Here is a 12,820-nt window from a genome sequence, read left to right as displayed (position 1 = left end):
CAGAGCTTCCCATCCGACGCCCTGCATCAGGGCTCGGCATAAAACCACCTGGCACACTAACACCATAAGATACGCATGTAATTTAAGCAGTGAATAGTTTAATAGTTTTAAAATAATTAATTATTAATAAATATTAGTAAACTACTTCGCATGTATTTATGTTTATGGGGATTGGTTATTTTTTCACGGATCATTTTTGCAGTTAATTAGATATATTTTTATAGACGAAAATATATAAATTTTTAAAGTAAATTTTGAAAGTTTAAAGTTAATTTATTTAATGGAGAATTTTCAGTTAATTTGATTTTCACAGATGAATGAATAACTTTTTTAAACTAATGCACCTTAAGCCGTAAGCATAGTTTCACACTTCCTCTTTGCCTAACACTTCTCAAGAACATTTTCATGAGCTGGATCGAGTGTGTTGGGAGCAAAAGAAAACGAGACCCAGTAAGTTCCTAGGACTAAAATTGTGCATTTTTTACACACCTACTGCATAAGCAATCTGATGTGCTTAATTACTGGATTTATTTCCGCAGACTAATTTATTATCAAAGCTGTAGGAACAATATTAGATTTGTATGTTGCAAGAGTTTCTTTAATAATGCATTCTGGAAATAAAGTGATCTGTTTTTCCAGGCTGTGCCGAGAAATATTGGAACCTGTAGTAACTAATGCTTATTACATACAGAGTGAAATTCTGTAAAAGGCTATAATTTTGTAAATAGTTATTACCATACTTATAGTAAGTACAAGTTGAAGGTGTTTTAGTCGAACTGGGTCTTTTGATTGTACTGTACAAGAACACAGTTATGAGAGTAAAAACTCTCTTTATGTCTATATATATAAACCTCTTTCTACACTAATGCACTTATCCCAGTGTTTCACTAGTGCTTGGACACCATCAAGGTAGAACGTTTTCTCAGTGCGCCAGACCCATGATCAGACTGCTGGTTTGAAACGCTGGCCTCCCAGGAACTCCACTAACAACCCAAACATGTGAAAATGACTTCATGAGATCGGGACTGTCCATGCAATGTGATGATAACTCTTATCTGAGATCCTGTAATGTGCAAGTGGTGCTGGTGCGAGTGTTGTGTGTCCTTCACTATTGGTGACAAGTTATCTGACGATTTTCAAAGATAAGACGTTCCACTCGCCGAACATCCACAGGAACGACTGCAGTGAGCTCCAAGTCACCTTGGTCTAAGAGTCTCATCTCATCATGTGTTTGAAGTCCTCTATAACTGTCGTTGTCTTTACGAAAGGTTGACGTAAACGGTCCTTGTAAAATATATAATGAGCAAATACAATAAATGTCTGTAATATAAAATCTGAAAAAAAAATGCAATACTTACCCCAGGTGTCAAAGAGACGAGACTTCCTGCAGCGATACGTCACTTCCTGCTGGCAGTGTTCTGACGACGCCACCAAGGATCGGATGTGATACGGCGAGATCGAATAGTTGAAAATAAGAACGTAGGGGCTTCTCGGAGTGGAACCTCGAACGCTAATCGGCTGTAAGTGATCGTGGCCTACGACCGTCCACGATCTGTCCCCTGTGAAGAAAAACAAAACACTACAGAACCATATCGATTTTTTTTTTGGTGCAAAACGCATGAAGAACAGGCTGCATGTAATAATCAGTTGTGAGCTTGAGCCTCTCGACCTAGCCCTTGTTCGCGCACGTGTGCACATGAATGAGAAAAGGAGATTAGCCACGCGATGAAGTGAGATGCAAATTCCTGATGAATATCAAGCAGGGAGCAGAAGGTCATTTATTCTGGGGGTTGTGAAATGAAGAGTGTTATGGAACTGGTGCTTACTTCCTTTCTTTATGCAAATTAAAATCCCCCATGTGTGATGGACAGGAGTGCCTGTTTGCTGAGCCTTAAAGAATCAGCGTGGCTAACAGCTCTCGTAATTGGGGTCGGCTCTGAAACAATCTCCTTGCCAACATCGCCTAAAAAAGATGATTTCTATTTGTATATGCTCGTAAAAGTCTCGTGAGTGACGAGATGAGATGTCCGGAACCCTAGGACCAACTTAGCAGGACCAGAAAGTGAAAGCGTCTCATCCGCGCACGGAACCGCAGACCCGGCTCTCTCCTGAAGTCAGAGTCAGCCTACAGTGAAACTAAGAATAATGGAGCTATCAGTCTAGAGAGGCCAAGCTGCTAGTCTCTGCGGGCTAACATGCTCTCTGATTTACCCCCCCCCCCAGAACCCCCCACCCCCCACCTTCTTCCACCTACATTGTTACCCGCTGCTGACATAATGGACCTCTCTTCTCCTGTGAGATGACATGCTGTATTACAGGCTCATCCCAGAGACAAATCAGCCGGCTGTCTGATGAGAGAGGCTGAGGGGATGTCAAAAGGTAAAAACCAAGATGGCTGAAATGGCTAATGAGTCCTGACAGTGGATGCTGCAATATTCCCCAGTTTCTCAGTCCACTGGATGCACCTGCGTTCCTGCCTACACAGAGCAGAATGTCGAATTTCAAAATTAAAGGTCAGCTCTTGCTGTATTTTGGGTTGTGGTTGCGTAATGCTTTATCCCTCCTGATTCATTTGGTCAGGTCATCATCTGTGTACACCTATTAAGGTACGTTCAGCTTCGCCTTATCGGATGGTTTATTTGTGTCTCGTCCATATATTCACATACAATATCGTGCAAAGGTCTTGGACCTCCTCTTATTTTTATATATTGAATTAAATTCATGGATGCAGATTAAATTTGAAACCCTTAAAACCAAAGCGGCAACACAGCACCGGTCAATGACGATTAAAATAAAAAAAATAAAATAAAAAATCACCGAGCTCATTTGGAAGCCCTGTCGGTGAGTATATCTGGGTTTCCGGATATGTCAGATAGAACAAAAAGGTATCATTACTTTTAGAAAGTGGAAATTTTACCGCTACTGGAATATGGGAACGATGTTGCAAAAATGTACAACTCTCAAAATAAGCATATTATTATGCAAGGATATTTCACTCTGTACTGAACAATCCTGAGCCTTAAATATGTTTATTTAAAAAAGAAAAACGGTAAAATAAAAACTGCTTTTAACTGTAATGGCTACTAAAATGGGAACAGATGTTTTTCTGTGACAGGCTGCAACGTTCCTAAAACTAGAATTTAACTACACATTGATTGTTTAATGTAACAACCACAGCAGCAACCTCGTTTCCCCTCTCATCTGTTCCAACCACTCAGCATTCAGCATCACCGGTATACTAATCACCAGCCTGATCATCTGCATCTGTTACTCACCGGCTCATGCATTCAGTTAGAAGGTTTTTGATGAGCCTAAATAAAAAATGCAAAAAATAATTTTGCACAGCACTCCATATCTAAACATCGACCCACCTTCTTAATGCCTCTTAAGATCATGATAAATGCAGAGAAAATGTCTGTAAACTGGATATACTGTAAGACTGGATATAGGAGAATACACACAAGTCATTTACACACTTAATGATGACCAAGGGCAGAAATCATGTGACGATTGACCTACAGAGAGATTGCAAAAGTTGGAGTAAAAAACTAAAAAACAAAAATCGAAGAAAGCATGTGGGCACTAAATTGTTGAAGAAACCTGAGGCTGTGAGCACCGGACGCACCTGCATTCCTAAGCATCTTTTTTTCTTTTTTTTTTGCATTATCCTTTTATTTACTCATGACCTTGCCATATTCTGTCTCCGCTACAACCCCCTTTACACTACCCCATGGCTCTCAGTGGCAGACTTGCTCGCTGTGAATGCAGGAGCGGAGCTTGTTGAGCTACGCAGAGGTGTAAAAAAACAAGCTGAACCGAGTTAATGAGACGTGTGATTTCTCAAGGCATTTTCACAGGCCTAATTAACAGCCTGTGACTAGAAATACATGACAAATGCATCAAAATCAGAACCCGGGCAAACAAAGCGTAAAAAGTAACCCACCTGCTAATGTACAGTTCACTTGTGTGTACTCTAAGGGACCGCTGCCGTCAGGGTCGACGGTGAAAACACCAGAAGGATTCGCTGTATTTCTGTATGCTTCACACGATCGCTCATATATTGCTGTAAAAGATCACAAATGACAAACAAATATCGATTCTTGGTTGGAAAGCGGTGAAGAAATTATATAGCTCATATTTTATACTAAGCACCTTCTATCTGATACCGCTTATTCATTATACTGTACATCCTAACAATGCAGTTCTTGGTTGTGGAATTACGTGAAACCTTACCAGTGTACTGAAAGCAGGTTTTCTAAAAAACATGTCTTGTGTCCACACAAAGTAAATAAATAAGAGATAAATAAATGAGAAAAGGTGGAACGGTGGTGTAGTGGTTAGCACTGTCGCCTCGCACCTCCAGGTTCGATTCCTGTCTCTGTGTGCATGGAGTTTGCATGTTCTCCCCGTGCTTGGTGGGTTTCTTCTGGGTACTCCGGTTTCCTCCCACAGTCCAAAGACATGCAGATTAGGCTAACTGGCGTTCCTAAATTGCCCGTAGTGTGTGAGTGAGTGTGTATACTGTATGTGTGTGCCCTGCGATGGATTGGCACCCTGTCCAGGGTGTACCCTGCCTCGTGCCCTACTGTACGTCTCCTGGGAGGGCCTCCAGGCCCCCGTGAACCTGAATACAGCATAAAGTGGTATAGATGATGAGTGAGTGAGTGAGTAAGTGAATAAAAAGACTTTTCCTCCAAACAAAAAGAAAATCTTTGTTTACGTGAAAATGCAAAACATGCTGTCCAAGTATGCCAAACCAACAGGGGGCGATATGCCCCCCTGTTGGCCAATTAGCCTGAAGAAAGTTCTCATGCTCTCCCAAGCCAAAAATACCCTTTTTTCCTGTTCAAATATACAATATTTGATTGTTTTTATATGGAAAAAAAACACTATGATTATAATGCTGGAAATTGGTGATATTGGTTATATTTTCGGGTAGCTGGAATGGATTATCTGCATTTATATTTTTTCCTATGGGAAAATGCGTTTCACAATATAAAATTTCACCTCCATAACGGATTAAATTTGACTGCTGAGGTCGACACTGAAAATGGAGTCTGTAAACATCTTCACCCTAGAAAGTTTCCTGAAAAGTTTGTTTTTAAGTGACCTAAAACAGAGTTTGTTAGTGAACAAAAGGCAACAGTTATGTTAAGCTTTTTTTTGCCGCATACACATTACTGCACATAGACTATCTTTTCTTTGCATAACCCAGTTTGGGGGCTAGGGTCATAGTGTGCAGGGTCTAAGATATGCCACCCCTGGAGCAGACATGGTAATTGTACATGCCCAATGGCAGCCAGCTGGGGCTAGGGCTTGAACCACCAACCTTCTGATCAGTAACCGAAAACATTAACCCACTGAGCTGCTGTACAACTGCCCCAAAATATTGATCCTGCCTTATAGGAGTCGCATCTTTACTCACATCATACACTGTCACTGCATGAAACGCATCGGTCATTGAAGAAAGTCAGTTGCAAATTTACCATTACAATCCATGATCACTTGGATAACGCTGCTGAGAAACACATCAGTGCACCATACTTAAAAAATAGCTTAATTTTTGCCAGGATTGAAAATTGATCCAGCAGCCAGAAACTTCATAAACAAGGTTTACAGTTTTTCTGACATCTCGCTTCAATAAAGCACTGCAGAAAATCATCAACACAACCACTAGGAATGTTTTTAGACAGCATGATAGTACAAAGTTTCAAATATACTGTATACCTCGGCAGACAAATTTTATCTGTTACGGAGGTGAAATTTCATATTGTGAAATGCATTTTCCCATAGGAAATAATATAAATGCAGATAATCGAATTCACGCCACCTAAAAATATCACCAATATTACCCATTTCCCGACACTATAACCATAGTTGTTTTTTGTTTTGTGCATATAAAAACAATCAAAACATTAAGAAAAGACATGTAAAGTTAAATATTAAAGAAATAGACACTTAACCTCACTTATCCTATTAATTTATGATTCCGCTTGTCCCCGTCTGCTATAAAAACACAACTGAAAGTGACTCCCTTTTCTTCTTGCTATCATCATTGATGGTATTCTTGGGACACATGGTGCTATGTCCTCACTAAATCTTGCAACAAAAAAAAAAAAGACAAAAAAAACAAAAAAAAAACAAAAATATGTATATATACTCGCTTCGCTCACGGACGCAAACAGGTTTTGATCAGCGACCAGAAGTACGCACGACCGAATGTACATGTATGCATGACCAGAAGTACATGAGACTGGAAGTACGCGTGACCGAAAGCCGGTATGCTGACGTACCACTGTATAATGCATCTCTAAATATTTGAATATCAGGGAAGCGTTTTATTTTTTCACAATTTCATTTAAAAAGTGATTCATTACAAATCAAATAAATAATGTTCAAGCCTTTTTTTGTTAGGCTTTTTTTTATAGGCTTTGCAAGTGGCCTATGGCATTGTGGGCTTTTATTCTTCATTTATTCTTCTGCATTTCTGTGTCTATTTCGTGTTGTAAATACACTACAAAACCTATAGTTGGCAGTGGGGATTCTATGACATTGTGCGTAGTCCTTTCACCACTCTCTGGTAGGTTTATTTGAAATGCTGACTGGCTGAACATGAATAAGGTTTATTATCCCAAACAAAACTGCAACAAACTAATGTTCTTTTTTCTCTCTTCCTTTAGGCAACAGTCATTTAATTCTTTTACATTACTTACTCACACATCTTTTATACAGCTTTATCACGGGATAAAGGGTCACGGGGGAGCCTGGAGCTTAACCCAGAAGATTTACGGCAGGAGGCAGTGGGAACGTCAATCCTAATCTGTATGTCTTTAGACTGTGGGAGGAAACCCAAGTACCCGGCGGAAACCCACCAAGCACGGAGAGAACAAACTCCATACTGTACACACAGACCTGAGGCAGGAATCGAACCTGGAACCTGGAGGTGCAAGGAGACCGTGCTAACCACTAAGCCATACCCAGAGCTTTTTCATGCAATCTTCATTTACTGACAGAAAGTTGAAATATCCAGAGACTATTGAAAAAGCTTCTCAAAAATAACAGACAAAAATCGAAGGATTACCACATATCTCAGTCCGAGTTCAAAATATGTTTGTATTAAATCAAAGTGATTCACATAACAGAGAGAGAAGAACCAGCAGTAAGATTTTACTACTTTACTTTTTTATCAACTTAATTTTTATAACCTGTGTGCACAGTTGATAAAAAAAAAAAAGAAGAAGAAGAGTTTGAAGATGCAACATTATCAGGTGTACCGATCACAAACGTTGTCTTCGTTGCAGTTACATTTTTTGAGGAGATGCATTTCGAGATGCGCTGTAGGGTATGTTCAGGGTGTGTAAATCAGCCTTTAGAGCTCATTCCAGTATTTTAAAATAATTGATTATTTCATTTTGAGTGAATTACTATTTAGAGAGTATAAATACTGTGTATCTCTCGGACTAGGTTGAGTAAACACAACCACAGCTATGGGGCACGCAATCACCCGAATGTGCAGAAGATCATCGCCACCCTTAACAAGGAGGGCAGAACACAGAAGGTCATGCATAAAAAAACTGTGGCTGTTTTTGATTTTTGTTTTTTAATTACAAAAAAAGATGCTTTTCTATCATATTTAATTTTTTGACATACACTGTGTATAATGTATTTACTTTTTGGTTATGGTTATTAAAGTTTAACTGTCTTAGCCAATAGGTACTGTAGTTTACGGTTAACTGTCAAATCTATAGACATGTACTTTATCTCTACAAGCTCAAGAAATGACCTTATATTTTATTAAACAAGCTTATATTTTATGAACCCTTAAGTAAATTCTGTTCATGGTGATGAGATGCAATGACAAGTTTAAAATCATCCTTTAGGCACAATGTGCTTGAAAGAGAGGGGAAAAAGGTTCTTCAGCACTGCGTTGTCTTTGGTCTTTACTCCGCGCTAAATTGCTGCACAGTCACTTCCTGAGATCGAGATAAGGTTTGACAATTTGCCAAGATGTTGTCGTTTTTTTTCCTGTAGTTTAATTGTTTCTACGACTCAAATGCCTCGTTCCTTTAAATGCTTTGAGGTTATAGACATCTGCTGAGACACAATTAAACAGACAAACAGACCTGTCTTTCTATTCATCACGTCCCAAATATGGCAGATGTCACCTCATTTAAATAAGTGTCTGACAAATGGTAAAAACGGTGCATTCACAGGTACACTTTCACAATGTGTTTTAAGTTAGGAACAGAAGGACAAACCCTAACTCACTGCTGATTACACACTGCACGCCACTCACCGAAATCCTGACCATTTCCTGGATGTAAAAAGGGTCGATACATACTGTACAGTAGAACCTGTTTTATTACCCTTGGTCACTCCAATTTCAGATATTTTTGCTGTCATCATTTTTCACTATATTTTTCGATATTTAAGGCTGGGGAAAGTAAACACGATTCATTTTTAAGAATTTGTAGGTGTCTGCTATGACTGGGTCAAGGACAGACCATTTATCCAACTGGATAAGCTATATGTACTGTACTGTACTGTGTGGCACAGTGTTTCATGACCAGTTTGGGAATTACGTATATTAAAATATATAATAATTATTATTTTTACTAACTAAAAATCATTAAGTTTTTACTAGTACTTATACATGATTTAAAAATACGAAATATGGATATGGGTAGTATTTGTTGCCAGAAAGCTTCACCCTGACTAGAGGTATGCTTTGGACTGGGATCCTTTTTATTAGAAATAAAAAAAATCAAGAGCAAGATGCTTTTTATTATTTATGGAAGAGTATTGGGACCACCGTAAACAATGTATCTGAGTTCTTAGAATTTTAATGTTTCTCATAAATCTGACTTTCGTCTCAGAATTCAGATTTTTTTTCCAGACTTCTGACTTTGATCTCAGATACAACCTGTCAAAATTCCATATATCTGACCACTTCCATCACAGGGCACACACACATTCACACACTCATTCACACATTATGGGCAATCTGGGAACGCCATTTAGCCTAACCTGCATATCTTTGGATGTGGGAGGAAACCGGAGTACCTGGAGGAAACCCATCAAGCACGGAGAGAACATGCAAACTCCATGCACACAGAGACGGGAGTCGATTGCGGACCCTGGAGGTGCAAGGCGACAGTACTAACCACTACACCACCACCAATTTTAAAGACAAAATTTTAACTTGGAAGTTTTGTTCTTTTCATAATTAAACCTTTTTTTCCTTAACATTCTAAATTTAATCTTACATATGTTGTTAGTCTTTCGGCTGCTCCTGGCAAGAATAGCGGAATACCCAGTACGCACTACAACTTGGCAAAGGTTTTTTATGCCGAATGCCCTTTCTGACACAACCCTACCATTTTACCCGGGCTTGGGACCGGCACTGCATCCAGTGGCTGGTGGGTTTGGGCACTGGCTGGGAATCGAACCCGGGCCTTCCGCGTGGGAGCAAAACACCTACCACTGAGCCACCAGCGCCCATGAATTTAATCTTACATTAAAATACATTTTCTCAGTAAGCTGACATTGTTTTTTAAAAATTTTCTCAGAATTCCAATTTGTTATATCTAACTCTTTTTCTCAGAATTTTGACTATAAACTTAGAATTTTAACTTTAAACTTGGAACTCAGACTTTATGTTTTCATAATTCCCCCTAATTTCCTCACCATCAATGTTTCTCACTTTTTCCCTCAAAATACTGACTTTAAACCCAAAGTTCTAACTTTTCTTCTCATAGAATTATGACTTTCCCCTCAGTATTCTGACTTTAATCTCAGAGTTTTGACTTTTTTCTCAGAATTCAATCTTCAATTTCAAATACAGCCTGGCAGAATTTTAATAAAAAAATAAAAAAAAAAGGCTGAATTCTGTCAGGTTCTCTCTTGGATTAAAGTCAGAGCTCCAGAATATTTTTATGCCGGCTATAAAACCCCTTCTGTATTTCCTTTTTTTTGTGTGCAGTGGTGAGGGAACATACAGTATAATGATCCACACAATGCGTTTACACTGTTTATTTATTAATCTTCAGTAACTGTCCGGTCAATACTGCATAATACTTTTAATACTTTGACATTAGGCTTCTAGGATATTAGCAAATAACTTTGTATACAATATCATAGGCAGGTAGACAAATGCAATAGCTAAACACACTCCAGTTGAGACCAATTAAGGATGTAGCTGAGGTAGGGTAACTGACCATGATGGCATTATCTACCTCTGAGGATTTCCAGTTGTTCCCTGGTGTTTCCAAGACCATATGTAATTAAAAAGAAAAGGCTCAAATTTACATCAGACGGGCAAATTCCATGCCGTTTTTAGTCAGTGTGACAGTAAACACAAGGTCCCAAATGGTTGAAAACCAATATTCATATAATAAAGTGGCTCTATTGTAAGTCATCTAAATGATTTTTTAATAGAAGCAGGTACATTGTGATGATCAATTATTCTCACCCACTTTTTTTCTTTGTTACCCACAATTTTTTTTCTTTTTATTTAAATTAGAAGTTAAAGGTTGTTCAAATTCAACTCTGACCCTATACTCTGCTGAGATAAATTGCCATGTAAGGGTACATTGTGTAATTCACTTTTGTTGTTCAGTGAAGGAGTAAATCATTTTCTATTTGATATATACAACTATATTGTTCAACTCAATATTTAATCTCTACCTGGACAGTGGAAAAAAAAAACACCCTGAATTTTTATACATTTCACAAAACGGTATCGGAATAGACTGATGGATTATGTTCATTGGCTAATTCAAAGTGTCTATGATTAGATGTCTGACACTGCTCTAAGGCCACAGTGAGCAACAATCTATAAGCACTTTAGACAGGATTATAGACACCCATCATGACAATGAGCAAAAGCATTGCATAATGTAAAACCAATTAAAATCATACTTCTTTTTTCTGAAAAAGTAAATGAAATGTATGCATGATCTTCTGTAATCTAACTAGCGACGGTGGAGGCCAGTGGTGATAACTATTGTATTTATTCCCATTTTATAACCGTAGTAGGACCTCTGGTCAAAATTTACACACTTTAGGCAATTTGGGCCAATTAGTCTTATCTGCATGTCTTTGGAAGGAAACTGGAGTACTGAGGGGAAACCATCCAAGATGGTTCCAAATAACAAAGTGGACTCTGTTGCAAGAGATTAGAATCCCGAGGCAGGAATCGAACCCGGACCCCGGAGACGCATGGCACCAGTGCTAACCGCTGAACCATAGCGCCGCCACATATGTGGAACACACAGTACTGAACTTGTTTCGGGAGATTTGAAATCAATAAGAATTTCGAGTTGCACTAAAGAGGGCACTTGTGAAAAACAACCCACAATTTACCCATAATTTACATTGGGGTTATTTAACATTGTGTATTTAAACCACAATACTTGTACTATGTATTATGTATTTAAAGGAATCTGGAATAAGAAGGTGTGTCCGGGAATTTTAGTACTGTATATTAAAATTCTGTGCACTGATTTATAATGTATTTATCTGGACAGTTTTAGCATAAGTCTCTGAGTCCACAGGTCATGTTTAGTATACTATATTTAAATCTTTGCATGAATTAGTATGCAAAGTACCTTGCATACATTATGTTTAACAGATCGCACCTTCTTGCGATTAGGTAATTGCACGGGTCCCTATCACGATTTCAATCTCTACGCGATTAATTGTGCAGCACTACACAAAACAGAGTGGCGCAACATCATCAAGTGGCATTGAAACTACATTAAGAATCATGTTGTAATTAGAAGAGAGCCACTGTATACTTGTAAACACCACCGGCATACTTGTAGAGAAATCTAGAAAAGATACCTTCATGATTTTATTACATTTTTATGTATATAATGACGGGCAAAACATTAAACTGTTACTGAACAGAGCCAAGTTTTTATAACCAAAAAACTGCAAATGAATGTTTCTGAAATAAGAACATGCATGAGTTTTTAAAAATCTATCCTTGAACATACGTAACACTTCTTAGGGTGCCTTTCACCGCGTTTGTTGATTTCAGTGCTGTTTATTGTCGGTGGCGATGTTCATGTGCGCTCGCGTTTCCTGGAATTCAGCACGGTATTCGGTAAGGTTACCCAAATATGTTGTGCTTCTGCAATCTGTCAATCGTATCTTTGCATATTTCCATATAATAGCCACTGCTTGCTTTAAGTTTTTAGGCACCACATCCTCCATGTTGAACCACACCACAGTGTTGCCTAACAGACTGAGTGGGAAGAGTATACTGTACTGAGGAACTGCCTACTCTTGGGTATTATTGGTTTGTTTATCTCTCAGGCACAATGCAAGTTGGAATAAACTATCAAACAGCTTAACTTCTGCTTCCAAAAAACACCATTTTTTTAGACGCCTAAACATTCTCAATGCAACTGACATACAGTAATGTCACAGTATACTAAACACACTCCAAGAATTACCGAGGGAGGGCAGGTTATATTTGGTTCAAGGGCTTTTGTGACAGCATATTTCTGGTGAAAACATATTTCCTGGTCACCTCTGCCAGGAGGTTAGGATGTGGCTGAATGCTCATCTTTATTCAATATAATTATTTGTCAGTCTCTGAGCGAGAATACATGTGTGATTTAAGGGGAACCTGCCACACGTAAGATACTAAGATGCCAGTACAGTTGGGGTCCAAGATCAGTCTGCATTTCTCTCTAACGTTTTTAGACATTACTGAGGCTTTCCTGAAACGGCATCAGAAAATATCTAACTATCTAATCTATGGAGTGACTGATCATTTTTAAAAATGCCATATTTTACTATTTATAACCTG

The 12,820-nt window shown here is 38.5% G+C and overlaps 1 protein-coding gene across 1 annotated transcript in view; it reads right to left on the bottom strand.

The window, feature by feature from the left end:
• Positions 1–12,820, bottom strand: part of cntnap5l (contactin associated protein family member 5 like) — a 135,748-nt gene that overhangs the window by 34,766 nt on the left and 88,162 nt on the right. The window contains exons 12-13 of the mRNA XM_053513006.1: positions 3,944–4,063; positions 1,359–1,559 (exon numbers count right to left, since the gene is read on the bottom strand). Coding sequence (XP_053368981.1) covers positions 1,359–1,559; positions 3,944–4,063 — 321 coding nt within the window. The remainder of the gene's footprint in view (positions 1–1,358; positions 1,560–3,943; positions 4,064–12,820) is intronic.

Source organism: Clarias gariepinus, chromosome 15, assembly GCF_024256425.1.
Source record: "Clarias gariepinus isolate MV-2021 ecotype Netherlands chromosome 15, CGAR_prim_01v2, whole genome shotgun sequence".
Taxonomy (NCBI): domain Eukaryota; kingdom Metazoa; phylum Chordata; class Actinopteri; order Siluriformes; family Clariidae; genus Clarias; species Clarias gariepinus.
The sequence above is the reverse complement of the archived record's forward strand: the minus strand, read 5'-3'. Positions and strand labels throughout refer to the sequence as shown.